At 45.1% G+C, this 25,273-nt stretch overlaps 2 protein-coding genes across 3 annotated transcripts; one reads left to right on the top strand and one right to left on the bottom strand.

Moving 5' to 3' along the window:
* Positions 1 to 659: 659 nt before the first annotated feature.
* LOC310835192 (lysozyme C, milk isozyme-like) lies at positions 660 to 5,597 on the bottom strand. The gene is made up of 4 exons (XM_083720001.1): positions 5,427 to 5,597; positions 3,795 to 3,953; positions 2,296 to 2,377; positions 660 to 847 (listed from the first exon to the last, which is right to left on the bottom strand). The coding sequence occupies exons 1-4, from the start codon at positions 5,563 to 5,565 to the stop codon at positions 781 to 783; spliced, it is 447 nt and encodes a 148-aa protein (XP_083576127.1). The 5' UTR covers positions 5,566 to 5,597; the 3' UTR covers positions 660 to 780.
* A 9,595-nt stretch (positions 5,598 to 15,192) lies between these two features.
* LOC310835151 (sperm acrosome membrane-associated protein 3-like) lies at positions 15,193 to 24,025 on the top strand. Of its 2 annotated transcripts, none has more exons than XM_083719941.1 (5): positions 15,193 to 15,309; positions 16,496 to 16,705; positions 18,342 to 18,500; positions 19,312 to 19,390; positions 23,750 to 24,025. In XM_083719941.1, exons 2-5 carry the CDS (start codon positions 16,540 to 16,542, stop codon positions 23,814 to 23,816), a joined length of 471 nt encoding a protein of 156 aa, XP_083576067.1. In that variant the 5' UTR covers positions 15,193 to 15,309; positions 16,496 to 16,539; the 3' UTR covers positions 23,817 to 24,025. The 2 variants fall into 2 exon arrangements, with proteins under 2 accessions (XP_083576067.1, XP_083576066.1); XM_083719940.1 differs by having other exon boundaries at positions 15,302 to 15,430.
* The last annotated feature ends 1,248 nt before the right edge of the window (positions 24,026 to 25,273 follow it).

Below are 25,273 nucleotides of genomic sequence, written 5' to 3'. Positions count from 1 at the left end.
AAGATGGTAGACTGAAATACGATTTTGGCATGACAACCCTTTTTTTTTTTTTTGCATAGGTTTAGCTACCACTAAATATATCATTGCAAAACTCACCATGAGGGTTACCAAGGTCAGAGCAGTGGACTCTGTCACTGTCTGGATGCTGGGCACTATTTTGAATCAAAATGGAGGACTGAAACATCAATGTGGCATGACTTCATCCATGTTTTGGCATAGATCTGGCCTCTTGAGATTGTTCTCAAACTCAGCTGTTGGCCCTGGGGAAGGAAGGCCTTCTCTTTGGCAGCTCCTAAGTTGTGGCATTATAGGTTTGAGCAAGGGCTGAAGACACAAACTTCTTTATCCTGGCATTTAGCCCACCCTATTCCTGTGGCTGTAATGTGTGTGTGCTTTTAATTCTGAGTTTTAAGTTGTTGTAACCTGCCATGGGACTTGCTGGTGGAAGGCAGGCAATAAATGCAAACAATAACAGCAACAATAATAACCGCTCAATAAACAAGTCATCTTCCAGGTAGTTCCTACGATCTTTCTGAGACATGCGTGAATAACCCAGGACTTCACCTGCCTAGGACATCTTTGCAGTAACTCCTCCCAAGCTGCTCCCACCTAAAATGTAAGGATAGGTGCTGAACTGACATTATAAAACAGGTCTCCACTGTTTTTTAATGCATTTATTTCTGCGATTGAGTTAGAACAATTTCTTAACAGGCTGAGACATAACTGAGGCTGGAGTCAGTTTTCTAGCATCCCTGCCGACACCAGGATATTGTGTTTTTTCTACAAGTTGCACCCTGCAACGTATTGAGACAGGTCCTGACCTTGGCAATGTAATCTCCATGCCACCCTGGAGGGGAAAATGAACAAATATGAAAAATGAACTGTGCGTGCATTTTATCAGCTTCAAACACAGCTAGGTTGTCCGTTTTCTCCATTTGGATTGAAGCTGGCTGGGGGTGAGGGGAGAATGCATCAAATCACAGTTATATCACAACTGGATTGATATAGTTTGTGGCTACAGTTGTGTGCACGCTGCTTCACAAACCAGTGGTGGGAATACTCTGGATACAGAGAAAATATGTGTGCACAATGCTTTTGTTTTATCACTAAACAGCCTCGGTCCAGTATACCTGAAGGAGCGTCTCCACCCCCATCGTTCTGCTGAGGTCCAGCACCCGGGCCTTCTGGCGATTCCCTCACTGCGAGAAGCCAAGTTACAGGGAACCAGGCTGAGGGCCTTCTCGGTAGTGGAACCCGCCCTGTGGAACACCCTCCCACCAGATGTCAAAGAGAAGAACAACTACCAGACTTTTAGAAGACATCTGAAGGAAGCCCTGTTTAGGGAAGCTTTTAATGTTTAACAGACCACTGTATTTTAATACTCAGTTGGAAGCCGCCCAGAGTGGCTGGGGAAACCCAGCCAGATGGGCGGGGTATAAATGATAAATTCTATTCTATTCTATTCTATTCTATTCTATTCTATTCTATTCTATTCTATTCTATTCTATTCTATTCTACTTGACTTGTTTCCCTTCTACCTATGTGAAACTTTCTTAACTAAAATAGATGTGTTAAAGAACATACAGTGGTACCTCGGGTTAAGAACTTAATTCGTTCTGGAGGTCTGTTCTTAACCTGATACTGTTCTTAACTTGAAGCATCACTTTAGCTAATGGGGCCTCCTGCTGCCGCTGCATGATTTCTGTTCTCATCCTGAAGCAAAGTTCTTAACTCAAGGTAATATTTCTGGGTTAGCAGAGTCTGTAACTTGAAGCATATGTAACCCGAGGTACCACTGTATAATAATATCATCTAACAGATTGCCATGGGCCCCCCTTGAAAAACTGAAATGCAGCACATTTCACAGGCATGGCAACCTAGACTGTGTGCACATTAGTGGCTTGAAACACAGTGATGTTCCCCTGCTGTCTTCCAACTCACATTTTTACATTACACACCTGGGGGGCGGGGGTTGGAGTTGGGGTTGGGGATGTCTTCATCCAAGGCTTGTTACCTGATTTGTTTCACTATACGTTCAACCCCCCAAAAGACTTCTATTCAACTTCTATTCTGTTCATCTGTGCATTTGCAATGACTGTCTCAAGTGGACACACCTCAACTCAACCGTGGCTTCCATTTTCAAATCAAACAGGAGTATTTCTATCATAATTGTGGCACCCTCATATTCCCCAGCTCAGAGAGAACTTGTGCTTCTGCAGTGATTGTGGTGTTTAGGGTGTCCCTCCACCTCTCACAAGGGAAAACCCTTCTCCCAACAGTTCGCAGGCTTCTTACCAGGCACCCAGTCCGTTGGGTGAATTGTCAACGACAACCTTAGCACAAGCCACGTCTACGGCGATGTTGTCCGTCAGCAGTTCTGCAAGGAAAGAAGATGCAATAGGTGCATGAAGCAGGGGTGTAGGAAGGGGGGGTGGCCTACCCCAGATGTCATCCCAGAGTGGGGGTGACAAAACCCACCCTGGGCGGACTGTGCGATTGCCCCCAGGCAGATTGCCCCACCCCCTGGGTAGATCACTCTGCCCCCGGGTGCATGACATGTGCACTGTTCCAGGTGCCCGAGCGGCCAGCTTCACCTCTGGCATGAAGGGGCCCTGTTGGGATGTTATAGGCCTGGTGCAGTTTTGAAGGGACAAAAGAGATGTAAAAAGGGCTAGGCAATATTGCCTGATTCTCCCATAGTTGCAACCTTTTCTCCCCTCCCACCTGGCATGGCTCCTATGAGGCGGTCAGAAATACAACAGATGTAGCTTCCTCCAGCATGGGAAAGCCGTGATGGTGGGATGAAGCTCTATGTCAGGCATGGCCAAACTTGGCCCTCCAGATGTTTTGGAACTACAATCCCCATCATCCCTGACCACTGGTCCTGTTAGCTAGGGATGATGTGAATTGTAGTCCCAAAACATCTGAAGGGCCAAGTTTGGCCATGGCTGCTCTATGTGGAATTTATGTCTATTTTGCAAATGCTAAAGAAACAGGAGCTGCCTGGAAAAAACAACAACTAGTCGTCCTAGACTGACCCTCTGTCCATTAGCATGCAGCTTGAAATGGCCTTTTGTATCCAGAGGGTAAAAAATGGGGAACAGTCCCTATACGCTTGCTAATTCCAAGTCAAATAAATGTATCTTCTATGATCTGACTACACAATTTAATGTCCACTACATGTGGAACTTGAAATCTCCTGGCTAGGAGGGCTGCATTTCTGGTAGGAAGCTGGGGCTTTCCCAGCCAGCATATACATCAACATATGAATAAGCTGGTCAAGCTAGACTGCTGACCCACAGCTACCTGACTTTTTCTCTTTGGGAGTGCAAATGCCACACCTGCAAAGAGCTGAAGCAGAATGCTCCAGGGTGAGGAAGGACAACTGATCCTTTCTGTCTCCCAGAAGCAATTGATGTGCTGTGTATCACAGTTTAGATTGGGGTGGGGAACCTGTGGCCCTCCAGATGTCATTTGGTTCTAACTTCCATCAGCCCCGGCCAGCAAGACCAATAGTCTGGGATGGTGGAAATTGTAGACTATCAACATCTGGTGGGCCAAAGGTTCTCCATCTCTGAAAGAGGCAAATCTCCCCAGTGGCGTAGCGTGGGGGGTGCAGGGGGGGCCGGCCGCACCGGGCGCAACATCTGGGGGATAGGGTTAGGGGGCGCAAATCCACGGGTTAGGTTGGCGCAAATCCACGGGTTAGGGGGTGCAAATTACTTGCCTTGCCCCGGGTGCTGACAACCCATGCTACGCCACTGAATCTCCCTCCAGGAGAAGCCGATTCTCACCAGAGCATTGAATTCCGCATATGTTGGAACTTGGCTCGCTGGGACTCTGGCACCAGTAACGGCTGTTGATCTGGAAGATGCCATAGTCAGCACTGCCATCAGAGTCGTAGTGTATGGCCTGGGTATTGTAGCTGCTCTCATGACATGCTGTGCAGACCCCTGAGACAGAAGGCATGATACGGTCAGAACTAAGTGCGCAGATTCTGAGGAGGATGTCCCATTCTTCACACCCACACGTGTTTCGAAATCCTGCCTTATCCAACTGTCCACTGAGTCTGAGCTGCGGACTTTGGTGGCAAAGGGGTGGAAGGAACAAGAACCCCCAACAATAACGGACTGGCATTGCAAGCTACAAGAATTTGCTGAAATGGCGCAGTTAACAAATACCCTGAGAGGCAATTCAAAACAAAAATTTACGGAAAAGTGGGATAGATATAAAACATGTTCAAAAATACAGTAAAGGTTCACTATCTATGCTAGCATTTGATTGACATTGGAGTGAGATTGAGTTGAGAAATACATTGAGAGCACATATTGATATAGGAATGTATTAGATAATATGTAAAGAAACATACAATAATAAGAGTACATTCATTTGTAAAAAAGGAATATACAACGGGAAAGACAGGAAGTCTAGTGTGTTGGTATGTATATGATTTTGGGGGGAAAATGTTTTCCCCCTCCCTCTTTGTTCTTTCTTTCTTTTTTTGTTTCATTTTCTTTCTAGGTATATAAAATTTTTATATAATTTTTGTATACATGTTGGAAATTATAGTATATCTTGTAATGTAATATGACAACATTTTCCGATGTAATATAAGAATGTTAACAAATAAATAAAATGCAAATTCAAAAAAAAATAAAAATCCAGCTGTCCAGTGAGTTCTTGGCTTCATCACCTCCACCTCTACACTGCACCATTCCACTTCTCAGTATGTGGATGCACAAACCACATTCTTCACCCTGATTCATTCATTCACACACATCATTTACACCCTATTCCTGCAGCCCTATAAGGTAAAAAGGTAAAGGACCCCAGTCAAAGGTGACTATAGGGTGTGGCGCTCATCTTGCTTTCAGGCTGAGGGAGCCAGCATTTGTCTGTAGACAGCTTCCTAGGTCATGTGTCCAGGATGACTAAACCGCTTCTGCCCAACGGGACACCATGACAGAAACCAGAGCGCACGGAAACAACATTTACCTTCCCGCTGGAGCAGTACCTATTTATCTACTTGCACTGGTGTGCTTTCGAACTGCTAGATTGGCAGAAGCTGGGACAGAGCAACGGGAGCTCACCCCATCGTGGAGATTTGAACCCCCAACCTTCTGATTGGCAAGCCCAAAGGGCTCTGTGGTTTAGACCACAGAGCCACCTGCGTCCTATAGCAGCCCTATAGCAGGATGCAGCATGGCATGTTCCAAATTAGCTATAGAAATGCGGAGGGAGGAAACCTTCCTCTCATAATTACAGCTACACACCTAGTCAGTCAGACCCAGGAGATTAAGCACTCTCCTCAGATGTAGTGCACAGCCACCTGCCGCCGCTGCCCCCTGCTGCCCCCCACTCAGATAAATTCTGTCTTTTCATAATGCTTGCCTAGCCAATACCCAGATGTCCCCCAATGGACTTACAGTTGGCCAGGCTATAGCCAGCATAACCATCTAAGCCCAACTGCTGGAGCCTCTGAGCCAGCTCACAGCGGCCATAGATCATGCCTTCTCCTGTGGTGAGGAGACCAGCAAGGAAGGGTAGCAGCCAAAGAGCCTTCATCGTTGTAGTGCAGGAGGTCAAGGTAGATGGTGAGGGTGTCACGCCTGCTTTTATATGGGCTCTTGGGCACTCCTCTGGAAAGAAGCCAAGGTCTGCATGATGTTGCCAGACCCTTGAGGACGTTCACCCTGACCTTGCTTAGCTAATCTGCATGTGTGTGTCAACAAGAAGAAGGGGACATGACTCTTTGGGTCCCACTCTCTGTGGTGGAGGGCTGAGAGCTGTAGCTCCAGGATCCAAGTTGTATTACTAGATTTTAATTCATTAAAAAAGAAGTATTGCCATACTATATTTGATAAATTCACAATCTAATCAATTTAATTCCTGTATTCGAATTTTTACTTTAGTGTACAAATAGGGTAATTTATGAGAACTTTCTATGATTGGTATTCAGCTAAGTTTTACTCAGCGGAGACCGGCTGAAATGAATGGACCTAATGGGCCATATTCAATGATTTTTTTGCACTAGTGCAGAAGTGTAGAAACCTTTTGGCTCCATGGGCCAGAGCCTGATCAGGATCAGCTTCGCAAGGGAAAGGCAGGTGGGTGGGGAAGTCTGACCTGCTGAGAGCTTGAGGGCCCCATTCCTGCCTCTCTCCACCTGGCTCTCCACCTGGGGCCTGACAGGCTTTGTAAGAACTGCTGCTGCTGCTGCCACCCAGCAAGGACTGAGGTATTTGGGGGATAATTTTGTTTGGAGTTTTTGTTGTTATTGATATTAATTTTTTGTATCTTTATTTTTATGTGGAAATTGTTCAGTTTGGTTATGTAGTTTTTGATGTGTTTTGTTTATTTTTATGACTACTTTGCTATGTTTATAATTATGTAAATTTTTTCATATCGTAAGCTGCCTTGAGTATTAACTGTGGAAAAAAGGTAAAGGGACCCCTGAACATTAGGTGGACAGTTATATACTGATGTATTTCCAACTCAAAATCACAAGGTTGATTTTGGCTAAGCACATTGCACACTTGGTAAAGCTGACAGCTTCTCTGCGCCTTGCCTTACCTTTGATATAACATGCAGCTCTCTCCCTACTACCTCAAAGGAAGAGACTGAGAGCCAGACTCATTTGAAGGGTCAGGGAAAGATAGATGAAAAGCCTTGTACTTCAGCCCAACCATCTCCTTTTGTTCAAAGTAGGGATGGGGAATGTGTGCCCTTGTATTTTTAATCTTTATTGGAAGCCGCCCAGAGTGGCTGGGGAGGCCCAGCCAGATGGGCGGGATAAAGGTAAAGGGACCCCTGACCATTAGGTCCAGTCGTGGCTGACTCTGGAGTTGCGGTGCTCATCTCACTTTACTGGCCGAGGGAGCCGGCGTACAGCTTCCGGGTCATGTGGCCAGCATGACTAAGCTGCTTCTGGCGAACCAGAGCAGCACACAGAAACACCGTTTACTTTCCTGCTGGAGTGGTACCTATTTATCTACTTGCGCTTGGACATGCTTTCGAACTGCTAGGTTGGCAGGAGCAGGGACCGAGCAACGGGAGCTCACCCCGTCGTGGGGATTCAAACCGCCGACCTTCTGATCGGCAAGCCCTAGGCTCTGTGGTTTAACCCACAGCACCACCCGCGTCCCCTAACTGTGGAAATGATGATGATGATGGGGCACCCCTTCAACCACATGACGCCTTCTTTCACTATAGCAATTGGCTTTGCCTCTGCTCTTGGCAATTTCCATGGTCTAGTCGAAATGACTTTCCTATGGCTGTCGCTTGACTTTCACCACCTTATCTTACCACCTCCTGAACCCAGAACAAACAGTGGGAGTGATGCCCTCTGATTTGTTCCCTGCTTATTGTTTTTGTCCAGTGGAAAAACTGGCACCTAGTTATTTGCAAAGGCAGTCAACTGGCACAGCCTGTTCCTTCACCGCTGGGAAGGGTGCCGAGTATTTTCATGTCTGTGTATTCTTGCATATTAGTTCTTCAAAAACAGGTCTTGGTGGCCCAATATTTTGTGGCACAACCCTGCTAAGGGTTCCCAGCCCATGAGGTAAAGGGAGCCCTGGCTGACAAAGCATCCAGGTGAGTTGAGCAGATGTGGGAGTTGGGCAGCAGGGCCAAGGAGGTCAGGACAACCCACCCTGCTTTTCCTTTCCTTGACCCAAGCTTTCAATGAAGTAACTTGAAGCACAAAAACAACTATGTGAGAAGAAAGCCAGAAGGGGAGTTTGGGCTTTCCAGTGTTTTGAACTGTCCGTCACAAGTATACCTATCTCTCTTGCATAGGCGCCGACTCCATGGGGCCTGAGGGGGCCCGAGCCCCCTCAAAAATTCGTTTGGGGGGGCTCTGCCCCCCCAATAATTTAGGAAAATTATTACCGTAAATTTCGCTCTATAACACGCAGATTTTTTCTCCTAAAAAGTAAGGGGAAATGTCTGTGCGTGTTATTGAGCGAATGTGTGGTCCCTGGAGCTGACTCGCCGGAGCGCAGGGGCAAAAATAGGCAAAAATCCGGCAAAAATAAGATCAGGCGGGCGGGCGGAGGGAAGGCGGAAGCTGCTGCTTTCCTGCATTCTGTCTCAGGGTCTTACTGCCCACCCGCTTCTGTTGCTGCGTTTGCTCAAACTCAACAAAGAGCAGGGAATCCATGTCCATGGCTACAGCCTGCACCAAAAAAATCACGCACCCACTGTGGCCTGGGGCCACAATGGTGCAAAAACGTGGTTACAAAGCACGGATCCACATGGATCCTCAGGATTTTTGCATTGGGCTACTCCAAACTCACTGTCAGATATTAAAAATCTTTATAAAATAGAGAATTAAATACATACAGAATGTTAAATTTTCAGTTTTGAAATATTAGTACTAGTTTAGTACTGTATTTCTATATTACTATAGTACTGTATTAGTTATTTTCAAATACTTAAATATTTTTAGGGTGTAAGACCCAATTAAAGCCCGTTATTTACATACAGTATTACAGTATTTACATACAGTATTAGGCATACTGTATTAACTTTATTAACTGTATTAAAGCATTAACTTTGAGATATTATTTTTATTTAATGAACCCTCAGCCTTATTCAAAGTAAGCTTAAATTAGCTATTTCACTTATTAATCAAAGTGCTATTACTGTGCGACAGCAATATTTTATGTTTTATTCTTTTAATGATAGTTTAGGATTTATTTAAATATCATTTCAGTCTTTTCAGAGCTATATATTCACTGCTCTGTAATAGTCTATAAGCATAATTGTTACTGTAAATTAAATTAGCTTTTTACGAAAATACCGTGCGTGTTTATGTTTTGTTTCTTTTTTCAAAGCCAAAAAGTGTTTCAGGCTTGTCGAGTTTCCCGGACTGTGGAGTTATAGAGAGTCGAGTTTTCGGGGTTCTAATGTTGATCATATGACTCTAAAATACGTTTAAAAAACTTTAAAACTCACTAATTTTCATCTAAAATTTAGAAAACTTCCCGGGGCAGGACCCCGGTATGGGCCCCCCCAATATTTTTTATAAGTCGGCGCCCCTGCTCTCTTGGACAGGAGTCTTGGGTGTGTCTGAGGTGCAATGAGCTCCTGGGTCTCTAGGGACAAATCTTTTCTCTTGAGGCCAAGGTGGCAGATTTGGAAAAGCAAAGTTGATGGATGAGGCTTTTGAGGATGTTATAGCTGTGTCCCACTCCCAGAATGGTAGCTCCGCTGCTGTCAGGGAGAATGAAGGTCTTAGGGAAGGAGAGTACCACTCCGAGGAAGAGGGAAGCAGTTCCTCCGAAGGGACCGGTTGCTTAGGGGATGAACAGGTATCCTTTTGATCCTCTTGTGCTGTCATGGTCCAGTTCACGGGCAATCGAAGTCCCGGCAGGGGACGTCAGGACTGGGGGCAAGATGGTTGGGTGGGAGCAGGAATGGGGGTCCAGAAGCCAGGAGTCAGGAAGCCAAGAGTCTGAGGGTCAGAGAGCTGGGAGTCAAGAAGCCAAGGGTCCGAGGGTCAGGAAGCAAAGAGTCACGAAGTCAGGGATCTGAGGATCAAGAAGCGAGGTGTCAAGAAGCTGAGGTTCAAGGATCAGAAAGCAAGAAGCCAAACGCAGCAAGGCAGGAAGCGTGTTGCTGTGGCAAAGAGCTGAAGGGAAATGCTGACCTTATATCCCTTCCCAGCTCTTGCCACCAGGTGCTGTGAGTTACCAATTGGCCTCACCTGTGAGGCCACACCTTGCCTCTTCAGAACAAACTTAGGAAGGCCCCAGTCCTGCAAAGTCCTATTGGTCACAGCGCCTCACTCCTGCATGCACACCTGACATGTGCCAAGGATATTTCTCCACTGGGTGAGTCAAGTGATTTAAGTGCTTGAGGGCACTTGAACCCTTCTGGCCAGAAACAAGGAAGCTAGATTAAATGTTCCCTCCCCAGGCTCCCTCAGCATGTGAGAAGAAATGGACTCCTCCCTTCCTCTGGAGCTACAAAAGCATCCTTTAGCTACAGTTTCTATCTGAATTTCCAACCAGTGACTTATTTGTTAATTTGTTAGACTCTGTGTTTTTTTATCTGAATGATGTGCTCCCAGCAGTTGTGTTTAATGCTTATTGTGTCTTAGTGACATCTCTGGGGCCTGCCCCATGACACCAGCAGGGCCTGCCCTTAGCTCTCAGGTTGGGGCACTGGAATCTCAGGGTCTGGGATGTTCCTGACCTGGCAACTCCAAGCACAAATGTTCATCCACGTGCAATAAAAAGGACCCTTGGGGTTCTTCAGCAGCCAGCATGACCAGCCTGAGAGCAGTCATGCCTGGCAAATATACTTTGTTCCCAGACTGATCCAGTAAAAATCCTTTTCACATGAAAAAGGCAATATTCATCCCAGAAAATTGACATGACAACATCACAAGGACATTTTTATGGCAGATTGTTTTAGAATGGAGAGTGAGGAACCTGAGACCTTGGGACCAAATGTGGCCCTCCAGGCCACTCTAACTGGCCCCTAGGACTTTCCCAGGCCATACCCCTCCCTGGCCTGCTCAGCACCCTTCTTTGCTGCTTTTTCCTGGCAGGAACATGCCTTGCATAATGTTTCTTGTTTGCTTTTTCCTGACAGGAACATGCCTTGCATAATGCTTCTTGTTTGCTTGGATGGGACATGGAGATGGATGTGTGCAGACTGCTGAAGTTTGCCTGGCTGGGATGGAGCCTAATGTGGAAAGGTCAGACCCGCTGCTCCACTGACTTTCACTCTGGTCACGCTCAATACTGGCAGGTGACCCCTAGATGGTTGTCTGGGACAGGTTTTCCACCTCTGTTTTAGAAGTATCAACAACACTGTTTTCATGATGTGTGCCTTGGCTGCTTTGTTCAGATTTGTTTCAAGTTCATCTTCTTTTCTGTGTATTTGGCTTTGTTGATCTGCACATTTCATGCCTATACGGTCGAGACACTGGGTGGGATCCAGCTAAGTTGTTGTGTGTGCAGAATGAGGCCCACTCGCACAACGGGACTTCCCTCCACGCTCTCCCCTTCTTGCACCTCCCTAAATCTAGAGGGCATGGGGAACTCCTAGAACTGTCAGGGACTGAGCAGAGAAGGAATGGTGGAGACTGCCTCCCCAGGAGGAGGAAAAGGAAGACAGTATAGATACAAAAATACAGTCTCAATAATAAAGTTACAAAATAATAACAAGGAAGTCATGCACGGGTTAAGGGAAAACACAGGGCAAGAAATAAGAAATGGATAAATGTTGGTAAATAATGAAATGTGAAAATGTGAATTTACGAATATTATATATATATGTATCATTATGTAAAGATTTCATATATGTGTTGCAACATTAATAATAAATTACAACAGGGGTTTGAGGGAGGTCGCAGCTCAGAGGCAGATGAGGTGGGAACCTGGGAAATCATGGGAGAGTCGGAACAACACCCAGCTGACATGTTGTCATTAAAAAGAATTCCAGAGCCTCCATCTCCCAGAACCCGGCGAGCCTTAAAAGTAGAGAACAAAGAGCTCAAAGGCAGAGGGCACATAGCAGCACCCGCAGAGGAGGAGACAATGAGAATGACGAATGAGGAAGTGGGAGAGACGGGGGGTGGAGATTCACTCGGGATAACGCCATTATCCAAGAGACTGGGTTCTGTAGCCCCTCTCTGTAAAGACTGAAATAAAAAAGGACGGTAAGGAACATTTCCTTGTCTTTATACTTTCCTGGGCAACCAGCTGGGAGCCGCTGACAGCATCCTGACAAGAACAGGTTTAGAGGGTGCTCTGTAAGAGGAAAGACCCATTATGTGAGCAGATCTCATTCCTTGCATGTGTACCTCTAAATGGAAATAGCGACACTGTGCTGCTAAAAAGCACCGTGAAAGAAGCTTAAAATTGTTGTGTTGCCTGACTTACGGACTTTAAAGCAATCAAGGCAAGCATCAGAGTGGCAAAATTTCTTTCTTTTTTTTAATAAATATTTTTATTAACAATTTTTTGTTTTAATCACAATGCCAATAAAACAATACAATATCACATCTCTTTAACATAGATCTTTTCACTTCTTTGGACTCCCTCGCATCTCCCGCTCCTGCGTTCCTGGTTATAATTTTATTCAGCAAATTAATCCCCTTACTTTTTAATCATCATAACTAATTTTCCAATGTTATACCTCTAAATTTGACTATCGTTTTATTCAAATCTTAACAGGTTTAGATATAACCAACATATTCCAAAATTTTTATCATTTCTTAAATTTATCTTATCTTCCTAATTCACTTCCTTAAACTCAATGGTGCCAAGTTGTTTATACTCTAGCATCCTTCTTAACATTCATACAATTTGCAATATTTTTGTAAATAAATCTTAAATTTCTTCCAATCTTCTTCCACTGTCTCCTCTCCCAGGTCTCGGATTCTGCCGGTCATCTCAGCCAGTTCCATGTAGTCTATCAGTTGCATCTGCCACTCTTCCAGTGTGGGTAGATCTTGTGTCTTCCAATGCCTGGCGACAAGTATCCGTGCTGCTGTTGTTGCATACATAAAAAATGTTCGATCCTTCTTTAACACACTCTGGCCGACAATACCCAAAAGAAAGGCCTCTGGTTTCTTAGGGAAGGTATACTTAAATACCTTTTTCAACTCATTATATATCATTTCCCAGAAAGCCTTCACTCTAGGGCAAGTCCACCAGAGGTGAAAGAATGTTCCTTCAATTTCCTTACACTTCCAACATTTGTTATCAGACAGGTGGTATATTTTTGCAAGTTTGACTGGGGTCAAATACCATCTATATATCATTTTCATAACATTTTCTTTCAAAGCATTACATGCAGTAAACTTCAACCCAGTAGTCCACAACCTCTCCCAGTCTTCAAACATAATGTTATATCCAATGTCCTGTGCCCACTTTATCATAGCCGATTTAACCGTTTCATCTTGTGTATTCCACTTCAGCAGCAAGTTATACATTTTTGAAAGTACTTTAGTCTTAGGCTCTAACAATTCCGTTTCTAACTTTGATTTTTCCACCTGGAATCCTAACTTTTTGTCAAGTTTAAAAACTTCTTTAATCTGAGCATAATGTAACCAGTCTCGCACTTTGTCTTTCATTTTCTCCTGACTCTGCAATTTCCAATTATCTCCATCTTTTTCTAATATTTCCCAATACTTCGGCCATTTGGCCTCCATATTGAGTCTTTTCCGGGCTTTAGCTTCCAATGGTGAAAGCCACCTTGGAGTTTTATTTTCCAATAAGTCTTTGTATTTTATCCAGACATTAAACACTGCTTTTCTGACAATATGGTTCTTGAAAGTCTTATTGATCTTAACCTTGTCATACCATAAATATGCATGCCACCCAAAAGCGTTATTAAAACCTTCCAAATCTAATACGTCAGTGTCCTCGAGAAGTAGCCAATCTTTTAGCCAGCAGAAAGCTGCGGCCTCATAGTACAACTTTAAGTCTGGCAGGGCAAAGCCCCCTCTTTCTTTCGCATCAGTTAATATCTTAAACTTAATTCTGGGCTTTTTGCCCTGCCAGACAAATTTAGAAATATCTCTCTGCCACTTCCGAAAGCATTCTGTTTTGTCCACAACTTGCAAAGTTTGAAACAAAAACAACATTTTTGGCAATACATTCATCTTAATAGCAGCAATTCGGCCTAACAAGGAAAGTTTCAGTCTTGTCCACAGAGTGGCAAAATTTCAAGTGCCTTGGACACATTATACTTTTTCTTTCCATGGGACAAGGTCGACTGTATCCAAATCCTAACTGCTGATGCATTGCCCCCCACCTCCCACAATGGTGCTGGGACTGTTTCGCTGTACAATCAGCAGCAGGAGAATGTTGTTGTGCTCCTATTCTCTTAGGGAGTTTGCACGGGTATTTGGTTGGCCACTGCAGGGAAGCAAGATGGTAGGGCAAGAGAGGCCAAGGGTGGGGAAATTCAGCCCTCCAAGTTTCTCTACCCAGCCCCCAGGATTCTCCCCCAAGCCACACACCTCTTCTCCCATGGCCCCCCTCTCACCAGCCCTGCTTCACACCCTCCTTGAGTATATCTGCCTGGTTGGAATATGCCCTGGCACTCTGACAATGCCTTTTGCTTGTCTGGATGGAAGCTGGAAATGGGGTGTGGAGGACAGGTAGAAAACAGCGTACAGTGGTACCTCAGGTTAAGTACTTAATTCGTTCCGGAGGTCCGTTCTTAACCTGAAACTGTTCTTAACCTGAAGCACCACTTTAGCTAATGGGGCCTCCTGCTGCTGCCACGCCGCCGGAGCACAATTTCTGTTCTCACCCTGAAGCAAAGTTCTTAACCTGAAGCACTATTTCTGGGTTAGCAGAGTCTGTAACCTGAAGCGTATGTAACCCGAGGTACCACTGTATTGCACAAAAGCAAATGTACATTTGTTGTTCCATCTACTTCTGCCTCTGGCCCCACCCACCACTAGCATGTAGCCCATAAATGAAACGTGGCCCGTGGGCTGAAAAAGATTCCCCAAACCCGAGAGAGACCTTTTGTTTGATCCAGCTGCGCTCTTCTCACATTCCTAACCAAAGCAGGGAGCTGGACCCAAGGGTCCTGCTGAAATACCACAGAAAGAAGGAGCTGTTCTTTTGAATAGGCAAGGGAAAGAAGATCCTGGTCTATTTATAGACCAAGTCTGACCAATCCAGAGGCTCCATCCTGTGCCCCAAAAATGTCTCTGAGACCTGTGCACATGCAGCCCTCAGTAGCTAATGGGGCTAAGTTGCAGCTATAGGTGAATGTTGTTCTTGGACTCCCCTTTTTTTGGATTATGATAAACTCCCCTTTTTTGGGTTGTGATAAGATCAGCTCCGTATTTAACGATTTGCCAAAGGGAGGATGGGAGAGGGACTCTTTAATCCATCAAAAAGACACAAGAGATCAACCAAATAATGGGAAATGGTGGGTTCTTTGTCAGTCCTTCACACAAAACCCAAGCCAAGAAAGAATACCCTTCAGAGCTAATGTACAGAATGGACTCTCTTATCTACATATAGCTTAGCTTATATTGACTCAGCTGTGGAGCCTATTGGACAATCACCCAGAAGATCCCATGACTCCTACTCCCACCGCTCACAACGGGCGCAATATTGAAGAATGGCAGGGATGGGTGCACCCATTTCTCAGCAGCGTAGCTCTGCTGGCAGTAGGAAGCAGTAGCAGGTCATGTTCTAGAAGCCCAGTTGCTGTGACGTCACAGGAAACCCGTCGGATTCCAGAAGCACCTGCCCCTTGGGAAGTCTGCCTCCAATTGCAGAGGGACCCAAGTGATTCTCTCACTCACGCAGGGCTTGTTCAGTAAGTGGCTTTCTGGAAGGGTGGGAGAAGAGCCAGGCTGGGTGTGGAGTCATGATGTGTAGACCTCAGCCACAGCTTTGGGATGGACATGTGTTCTCATGGGATAAACAGAGCGGAACAGGTGCATGAGGCTCGATTCTTGAGTTCTAGCTGGTCTACAAGGGAAGTGGGGACTTGTGTTTTCATTTGCATGTCTCTGATGGGGTGGAATGTATATTTGTGGAGGGGTTCTCTTTCAAATCCTACAAGGAAAGTTGATTCTTAGACTCTTAGTCTAAGGTTACCAGACATCCCCATTTCCTGGGCACAGTCCCCAGATTTACAGATCAGTCCCCATACAAAATCCATTGGAGCTGAAATGCGTCCCCGGATTCATTGAAAAAAATCTGGTAACCTTATCTTAGTCAGCTGAGGCACACTTACTGTGTGTAGAGGGGGAGCAGACAATATTCACTTTAGGAATACTCTTGAAAGATAGCCATCTGGGCATAGCCGAAGGACTGGAGAATTTTGGACTGCTGTGCCAGAGAGTTTTCTTCATTGATCTTACATTTGTATCCAGCTTTTCTTTCAACATGGAACCCAAGCTTCCCCGATGGTTCCCACTCCAGGCAGTGACCAAACACAGACCCACTTAGCTTAGCCGGGTGCCGAGTCTTATCATATGCATTAAGACCACATACCCTGGGACCAACATTTTGTTGCCTTTCACAAAGTTAGTCAACACTACGGCCAAGACAGGGAGTGTGGCTAAGACAAAGCCTACAAGCTCACTCTTCTGGGATGGTCCTACAGATGATGCTGGACTACAGCTCCCATTGTTCTCGATGCTGGCTGGAGCTGATGGGAGTGGGAGTCCAGTTGTATCTGGAGGACCATAGTTCCCCATGTAAAGAGGAAGGATCAGGTATAAACATAATCATACATGTAGTCTTTGACATCCAAAAAGCTTTAAACATTCATTTCCAGAAGTGTGAGCTGATGAATTGTTTTGTCTGAGGACTCACGTATTGTAGGGTCTGAATGAGGTCTGGTGATGTGCATGGAAGTGTTCACACACCAGGAATAAGTGGTGAGCTTTCCCCCCATTCCTCAAATGTAAGGACAAATCGCAGTGTCCTAGTCGCTTGCTAACCGAACCCTTTCACCACAAGGGGCCTCATGGTGGTTTTCTCTTTCTCCATAGGCTGCCTTGGAGTCCCATGCCCCACCTGTCGTTCCCCGGGGATCATGTCCTTCCCAACACTTTTCTTAGGGAAGAAACTTATTTTGCTGCTGCCTCTCCTCATGTGCTTTACATCCAGAGTTGGGGGAAAGATCTTCGGACGCTGTGAGCTGGCCCACTTATTGAAGGTGTCTGGCTTGGAAGGTTACCGTGGATACAGTCTAGCTGACTGTGAGTGCTTCTCTCCATCTCTTCCCTCCGTCCCTCTCACCTGAACTGAGGTCAGCCCTCATGTATGGGGAGCAGAATCTCCTGGCGCTCCTGCTCAGGACCTGGGTATTGGGGTGGGGTGGTTGTAATAATCAGGGCTGCATATTCTACAGCAGAGCTTTCCAAACTTTTCATGTTGGTGGCACACTTTTTAGACATGCATCATTTTGTGACACAGCAATTCAGTGGGACGCTGGTGGTGCTGTGGGTTAAACCACAGAGCCTAGGGCTTGCCGATCAGAAGGTCGGCGGTTTGAATCCCCGCGACGGGGTGAGCTCCTATTGCTCGGTCCCTGCTCCTGACAACCTAGCAGTTCAAAAGCACATCAAAGTGCAAGTAGATAAATAGGTACCGCTCCGGCGGGAAGGTAAACTGTGTTTCCGTGCATTGCTCTGGTTCGCCAGAAGCGGCTTAGTCATGCTGGCCACATGACCCGGATGCTGTATGCCAGCTCCCTCAGCCAATAAAGTGAGATGAGCGCCACAACCCCAGAGTCGGCCATGACTGGACCTAATGGCCAGAGGTCTCTTTACTAATTCAGTTTTACTAGCAAACCAGAAGTTAAACTGACCCCTTTCCAGTCCCAGGAGGACCACAGGGAGCGTTCATGCAACAGACCTACACACTGCAGCCAACACACTAATGTGTCGCAACACACAGTTTGGAAAGCTCTGTTCTACAAGCATGTGCAAGTGCAGTAAAAAAGAAAAGTGTCACATGAAATTTAGTGGTGAGAATGTGTGAGCTTTAATCCCAAAAAGAAAATGGCGTGCTACTAGCCCTCCTGACTATGAAAAGAAAGACTTGGAAATGTACGCTTAGTCATTTATTATTTATATATTATGACAATTTATCTACTGCTTAATTGCAGTCATCTGTCCCTAAGCGGTGCACAGGAAATTGAAGACAGTGAAAACAAACATCGGTTCAAATTATAAAATCAGAATTCAGTTAAAATGACTGCTGGCATAGCAATTTCCAACAGGCTCTGGGAGTTCAAAAGGGAGGGAGCCTGTCTGACCTCATCTTGAAAGCGGTTCCATAAAATTGGGCCTGAAATGCTGAATGGACTCTGCCTGGGAAATTTAAGCTGTGCATCTTAGCTGGGGGGTGGGGAGACTGCTACCAGTGTCTCCCCTGGAAACCTCAGGGCTTGGGCAGGATATAAAGATTCAAGCGGTTTGTGGGGTATCCTGGGCTCATGTTGTTAAGAGCCTTGTAAATTGAGACAAACACCTTGAGCCTGGCCCAGGTGTGGGCAGCCAGTGCAAGTGCTGGTGTTGTTCTGTTCCCGTCAACAGTCTAGCTGCAGCCTTTTGCACCAGCGGCAGCCTGCAGGCCAGGCCCAAGCGTAGCCTTGCATGGACCGCATTGCAATATCTGAGCCACCTTGCTGCATGTGTGCCCCACCTAGCTCCTTGTCCCTCCCGCATGACTGACAGAAGCAAATAAATTATGCAAAACAAGGACCTATATGTAAATATGCTTAATTTGCATAATTTATACAGGTGGCCCAAACCCCAGCATTTCCTGGAGCAGAATTTGTGTTAATCTTGGCGCAGAATTCCTGCATCCTTCTCCCTCTCCACCTTATAGGGGTCTGCTTGGCCTTCTATGAGAGCCGCTTTGACACGGCAATTGTGGACCATGAAGCTGACGGCAGCACCAGCAATGGCATCTTCCAGATCAACAGCCACCTTTGGTGTGAAGATTACAAACACTTCCAGCCGAACTTCTGCAAAATGCATTGCAGCGGTGAGCTCTGAAGTGGGTTGGCTTCAGTTCTACATCCTGGCATTAGAGGGCGCTGCTCAGCAGCCATATGGGACCAGGTTGCAGCCGAGTTCCCTGCAGGGACTACAGCATCTGCTGCCGCCTTTGCTTGTAAAATCCACTCAGTGGAGCCTGCATCCTGCATTTCTGCGTGAGCCACTGATCTTGGACACGCACCTTCTGATTGGAAGAGGGCAAGCACAGGGACCTAGGGAGAGAGACACTGGCTGCCTCCTCCAAGGTGCTGCAATTGAAAGATCCATGCCCAGACAATGTGGCAACAAGGCTGAATTACCTGTGCCCCAATCCCTCTTCATCAGAAGCTGGCCAAGCCAGACCCAGGTATCACACAAAGAAGCAACAGGCAAACATCCACGCAGGTGGGAGATTTGATTCCCTGCCGTCCTCTTATAGAAGGAATGGGGGACCCATGGACCTTTGGAGTACAGCTCCCATCCACCCCAGCCAGCCTGACCAATGGCCAGGGCTGTTGGGAGTTGTAGCCCAGCAAATTATGGAGGGCTGTCCATCTCATGGCATGTTTATGTCCCCTGGCAGACATTTTGGGGGTTTCTGTACTAGGGGGATTTGCTGGTCTGCAGAGATATTCTCTTTCCAATAGGAAGGCACAAGACTCAGGCTAAGGAGCTGGTTGGAGAGAGGCTCTGGAGGGATGTTGTAACTTATGGGTCACCTCTGCAGGCTTCTTCTCTGCAGAAGGTCACCTCTGCAGAAGCAGGAGTTGAGGGTGTTGCCTCAGCCCCTCATGCTTTCTTTTCCTTTGTCCCCACAGATCTGCTGACCAGTGACATCAAGGATGACATTGTCTGTGCCATGAGGATAGCACAAGGACCAAGAGGCCTAGGAGCATGGTAAGGGGAGCTCTCGGAGGTAGCGGGGTAGAATCTGGTGACCACCACTAGGTCCTGCGCTTCTGCTGCATGCTAAGCAAAACAGGAGAATTTGTTAGCAAGACACCGTGGTGATATCCAGCCTCACTGTTAGTCCCCATCCTCTGGACAACCAGCCATCAGAAGGATCTTGTCTCTTAAAATGGATGGTAAATCAATGTTGAAAAAATCCAAAGAAATCAATCAACAGAAATTATTATTAAAGTACAGTCATACCTCGGGTTGAATGTGCTTCAGGTTGAGCGCTTTCGGGTTGCGCTCCGTGGCAACCCGGAAGTAACGGAGCACATTACTTCCAGGTTTCGCCGCTCGCACATGCACAGACGCTCAAAATGATGTCACGCGTATGCGAGGAAGCGGCAAAACACAACCCGCACACGCGCAGACTCCCGGTCGCGTCATACGTTCTATTCAGGATGCAAACGGGGCTCCGGAACGGATCCTGTTCGCATCCCGAGGTACCACTGTATAGTGCAGAATTGCAACAATCTTTTTAAAATATAATACATAGCACTTAGAAACCACAGAATTAAGTTTAAGATACTTAGAAAGCCCAGAATTAAGTTTAAGATACTAACTGATGCTAAAGAAAGAGGGGGCTTTGCCCTGCCAGACTTAAAGCTGTACTATGAATCAGCAGCTTTCTGCTGGTTGAAAGATTGGCTGCTTCTTGAAAACACTGATGTTTTAGATTTAGAAGGATTCAACAACGTTTTTGGATGGCATGCATATTTGTGGTATGACAAGGTTAAAATTCATAAGGCTTTCAAGAACCATATTGTCAGGAAAGCAGTGTTCAATGTCTGGATAAAATATAAAGACTTATTGGAAAATAAGACCCCAAGGTGGTTATCACCAATGGAAGCTAAGGCCCGGAAAAGACTCAATATGGAGGTCAAATGGCCGAAATATTGGGAAATATTAGAAAAAGAGGGAGATAATTGGAGGTTGCAGAGTTTGGAGAAATTAAAAGATAAAGTGCGAGATTGGTTACATTATGCTCAGATCAAAGAAGTTTTTAAGTTGGATAAAAAGATAGGATTCCAGGTGGAAAAATCAAAGTTAGAAACGGAATTGTTAGAACCTAAGACTAAGGTACTTTCAAGAATGTATAATTTGCTGCTAAAATGGAATACACAAGATGAAACGGTCAAATAGGCTATGATAAAATGGGCACAGGACATAGGGTATAATATTATGTTTGCTGACTGGGAAAGGTTATGGACCACCAGTTTGAAATTCACAGCATGTAATGCCTTGAAAGAAAATATTATGAAAATGATATATAGGTGGTACATGACCCCAGTCAAGCTTGCAAAAATATACCATTTGTCTGATAATAAATGTTGGAAATGTAAAGAAACTGAAGGAACGTTCTTTCACCTCTGGTGGACCTGCCCTAGAGTTAAGGCTTTCTGGGAAATGATATATAATGAGTTGAAAAAGGTATTTAAGTATACCTTCCCTAAGAAACCAGAGGCCTTTCTTTTGGGCATCGTCGGCCAGAGGGTGTTAAAGAAGGACCGAACATTTTTTATGTATGCAACAACAGCAGCAAGGATACTTGTCGCTAAATACTGGAAAACCCAAGATTTGCCCACACTGGAAGAATGGCAGATGCAACTGATAGACTATATGGAGCTTGCAGAAATGACTGGCAGAATCCGAGACCTGGGAGAAGAAGTTGTGGAGGAGGACTGGAAGAAATTCAAGGACTAATTACATAAATATTGTAAATTGTATGAATGTTAAGAAAGATGTAAGATTATCAACAATATGGCACCAATAAGTTAGTTAAAAGGAATATGAAGATAAATGAAAATATAAGAAAAGATAAATTTTGGATAAATATTATGTTAAAATTAAGCTTTTAAGGTTTGGGTTAAATTATCTAAAATTAGGGATACAATATCAGAAAATTATAATATAAGAATTGAAACAAGGTGATAAATTGCTGGGTAAAGTTCGAAAATTTGGAACGCAGGAACGAGAGATGCGAGGAAGTCCAAAGAAGTGATGAAAATGTGGATATTGGAAAAAATTATATGTTATTTTGTTTGTTCTTTCTATTGTTCTAAGAAAATCTTTAATAAATATTTATTAAAAAAAAAAGAAACCACAAACACATACAAGGATCTGATGCACAGCATAATTTTAAAAGCAATAATGAACAATTGCCTTGCAAAGCCACAAAATGCCCAAATAAAAATCCCTTATTAAGTCTGATACACTTTTAAATAACAGAGAGATTTCAAAGTCCAAAAAATTCAGATCTCAGTGTTAGCTGATCAGGAGTCATTGGGCCTGTTCTTACAAAATCCTATTTAGGGTAACCTCAGCAGACTGGGACGCGGGTGGCGCTGTGGGTTACACCACAGAGTCTAGGACTTGCCGATCAGAAGGTCGGCGGTTTGAATCCCCGCGACGGGATGAGCTCCCATTGCCCGGTCCCTGCTCCTGCCAACCTAGCAGTTCAAAAGCACCTCAAAGTGCAAGAAGATAAATACTGCTCCAGCGGGAAGGTAAATGGTGTTTCTGTGCTCTGCTCTGGTTCACAAGAAGCGGCTTCATCATGCTGGCCACATGACCCGGAAGCTGTAGGCCGGCTCCCTTGGCCAATAAAGCGAGATGAGCTCCGCAACCCCAGAGTCGGTCACGACTGGACCTAATGGTCAGGGGTCCCTTTACCTTTACCTTTACCAGATTTGTTCATTGATTGAATAAATGCAATAACAGCCCCACAGTTCAGGAGTAAGGAAGCTGTGGCCCTACAGATGTTGTAGGGCTGACGCTCATCACCCAGTGAATTTCATGGCTGAGTAGAGATTTGGACCCTGGTCTCCCACATCCTAGTCAGGCACCCCGACTATTACACCACACTGGCTGCCCATGGTGGTGGACTCCAACCTGTATCAGACCCCTGCCAGCTAACGCAGTCTAAAGTGTTTATCACAGGCTCATAGAAGATAGAAGCTGCCATACTGAGTCAGATCGTTGGCATGTCCCTCTCAACTGTGCCTAGACTGACTGGCAATGGCTCTCCAAGGTTTCAGGTGGTCTCTCCCAGCCCTACCTGGAGATGCTCCTGGGGACTGAACCCGGGACCTTCTGCAAAGCAAACCAGATGCTCTACCATGGAGCTACGGCCCTTAGAAGAATCATATTGTAAGCCTGACATTATAGATTCCTTGACCATTCAGATTCCAGTGGACCATTATGTCTCTGCAGCTTTGCAGAAGCTAGTTGTCTGGTTATGGTGGCCCTTGCCAGTCTGGTGCCATCCAGATGTTTTGGATTACAGTTCCCATGAGCCCCATCTGGGACAGGCATACGACGCAGGGGCTGATGGAAGTTGTAGTCCAAATCATCCGGTTGGTGAAGATGGAATTATGCTCTGGGCTTGGAAAGTTCATTTTAAAAGGGCTTTGTTCCAGTTCACCCCTCCAGAAAGCAACTAACTCTGTTCCAGTTCACTTCACAGCTCAGTTCACAATTCATTCACATGGTTCTTAGCATTTCCCCCTAGTCTTCAGAATTTTAAATTGCTAAAGTATAAAATCTGCTTAAGAAGACTATGAAACATTTTAAAATCCCCACCATCCTCAGTGTAATGTGAACACTTGTTTCATTTCTTCTTTCCAACAATCATGAGCTTTAATCTTCAACTGCAGCATACCCTCCGACATTTCTCCGATGAAAATAGGGATGTCTCATGCCATAAGGATAATTTTACTATTTATACCTCACACATCTTACTTGGGTTGCCCCAGCCACTCTGAGCAGATTCCAACATATATAAAAACATAATAAAACATTAAACATTTTTTCAAAAAAACCTTCCCTATACAGGATTACCCTTAGATGGCTTGGGGGTTGGATAACTCCATACCCTCCAACATTTCTCCAATGAAAATAGGGACAGCCTAAGGAAAAGTAGGGTATCTCGGGATCATATCAGAAACTGGGACAGCTTCTCTAAATCAGGGGTGTCCCTGGTAAATAGGGACACTTGCAGCATCACTTTTCAGATAGCTAAAAATGGTAAATGCAATGGTCACAATCAAACAATTAAAAATTGTCCTAATTTCCACCATTTAGCTCACCTGGAAATTATAGGAACTACTCCCAGGTGTGATCCAGAGGTTTTTGAATTTATTCAGTGCATTAGTTAATTTGAATTAGTTTATTCCAAGCACAGGTTATACTCTTCCTGTCTGTTTCTTTGGGACTTGTACAGCAGAAGCTATCCTGTAAATTTACATTCCATACTTTATCCATGAATTTCTCTTTAATGAGATTCCCTTTCTTTCTCTCACTCAGGATGGGTTGGAGGGAAAATTGCGAAGGCCTTGATTTGTCTGCCTGGTTGAAAGGATGTATTCTGTGAGAGAATAACAAGGAGGACAGAAAGGCGGCTGTGGAAGGGCTGGGCGCCGGATGTGTGGCTTGCGCCCTGGGACTACTGCCTTCCTGGAGCTAAATAGCGCTGCATGAATAAACTCATTTAAAGCTCTCGGCTGGGCCCGGCAGTGGGGAGAGTGATTGTAACTTGGACAATGAGAACCAAATCTTGTGCTATAAAAATATTTCTTCAGACTCTGTGATTTGAGGTACCGTGTATTGCAGCTCATGTGAGGGGACACGTTGGGATCTATGATGCCTCAGTTTTCAAACTGTATTCCAAGAGGTCCCCCAGGTCCTTATCGGGGCTTCCTCAGTTTAAAGGTCAGTAATGGTAAACAAGATTCCTGCAAGGACAAGTTGTTTTGTTAATTAAATTTGTGTGCCACTCTATACCAATAGAACTCAGGATGGTTCTCAACATAAAATTACAATATAAAAACACAAAATATACAATAAAAATAAGAACGGGAACAAATAAGCCACCTTCCACAGAACATTTGAAAGCCTAAAAACGTTTTATGAAGGTGCCAACCAAACCTCCCTAGGGAGAGCATTCCACAAATGGGGAGCCACTGCAGAAAAGGCCCTAGTATACCCCCAGTTTAAACAAGGAACATAGGAGAATTCTTACATTTTACTTACATTTATTTGTATTTATTCTTACATTTATTTTTATTATTACATACATGTTCTTCTCCCTCTCCACTTTTTCCTTGCAACAACCCTGTGGGGTAGGGTCTGCTAAGAGATGGGCTGTGTACACAACATAAAACATTTTAAGCACAGCCTCCACTCCTCACACCAAAAAAAATAATCATGGGAACGGTAATTTTCTTTTCACAGCTAGAATTCTCAGAACCCTTAACTACAGCTCCCAGAATTCTTGTTTATGCTGCCATAGTGACTGGAACAAGGGCTTCATGTCTGAGTGAGGATTTGAATCCTGGCCTCTTGTGTCCTAGACTGAGGCTCTGCCCACTACACCACAAGCCAGCCTTCAGTGGTTTGCATTGCAAAAAGGGGTGGCCAGTTGTCCCTGGGGAAGCATCTGTCAAACACAACCACTTAACCCATTGAGGAATCCCTGAGAAGCTTCCAAGGCCCCAGGCTTCTCCATAATGCAGTCTGAGAACCACTGAGGAAGATGCATGCATCAGTTTCACAGGCATATGGCCACTGTTAATGGGGGGGGTGGATAATTCCCACAATTTGGGTTGTCCCCCCCCCTTTTATTAATAAAAGGGGCAAATAAGAGAAAACATTACAGAGGCATATACCATCGTACACTGTGTTAAGAAAATAAGAATCTGGAGTCATTTAACAAAGTGATGTTGATAGTAGCAGAGTTGGAAAGGATGAAAGTCATCTAGTCGAACCCAATGGCGTAGCGTGGGTTGTCAGCACCCGGGGCAAGGCAAGTAATTTGCACCCCCTAACCCG

Source organism: Podarcis gaigeae (assembly GCF_964106915.1).
Source record: "Podarcis gaigeae genome assembly, chromosome: 17".
Lineage (NCBI taxonomy): Eukaryota > Metazoa > Chordata > Lepidosauria > Squamata > Lacertidae > Podarcis > Podarcis gaigeae.
The sequence above is the reverse complement of the archived record's forward strand: the minus strand, read 5'-3'. Positions and strand labels throughout refer to the sequence as shown.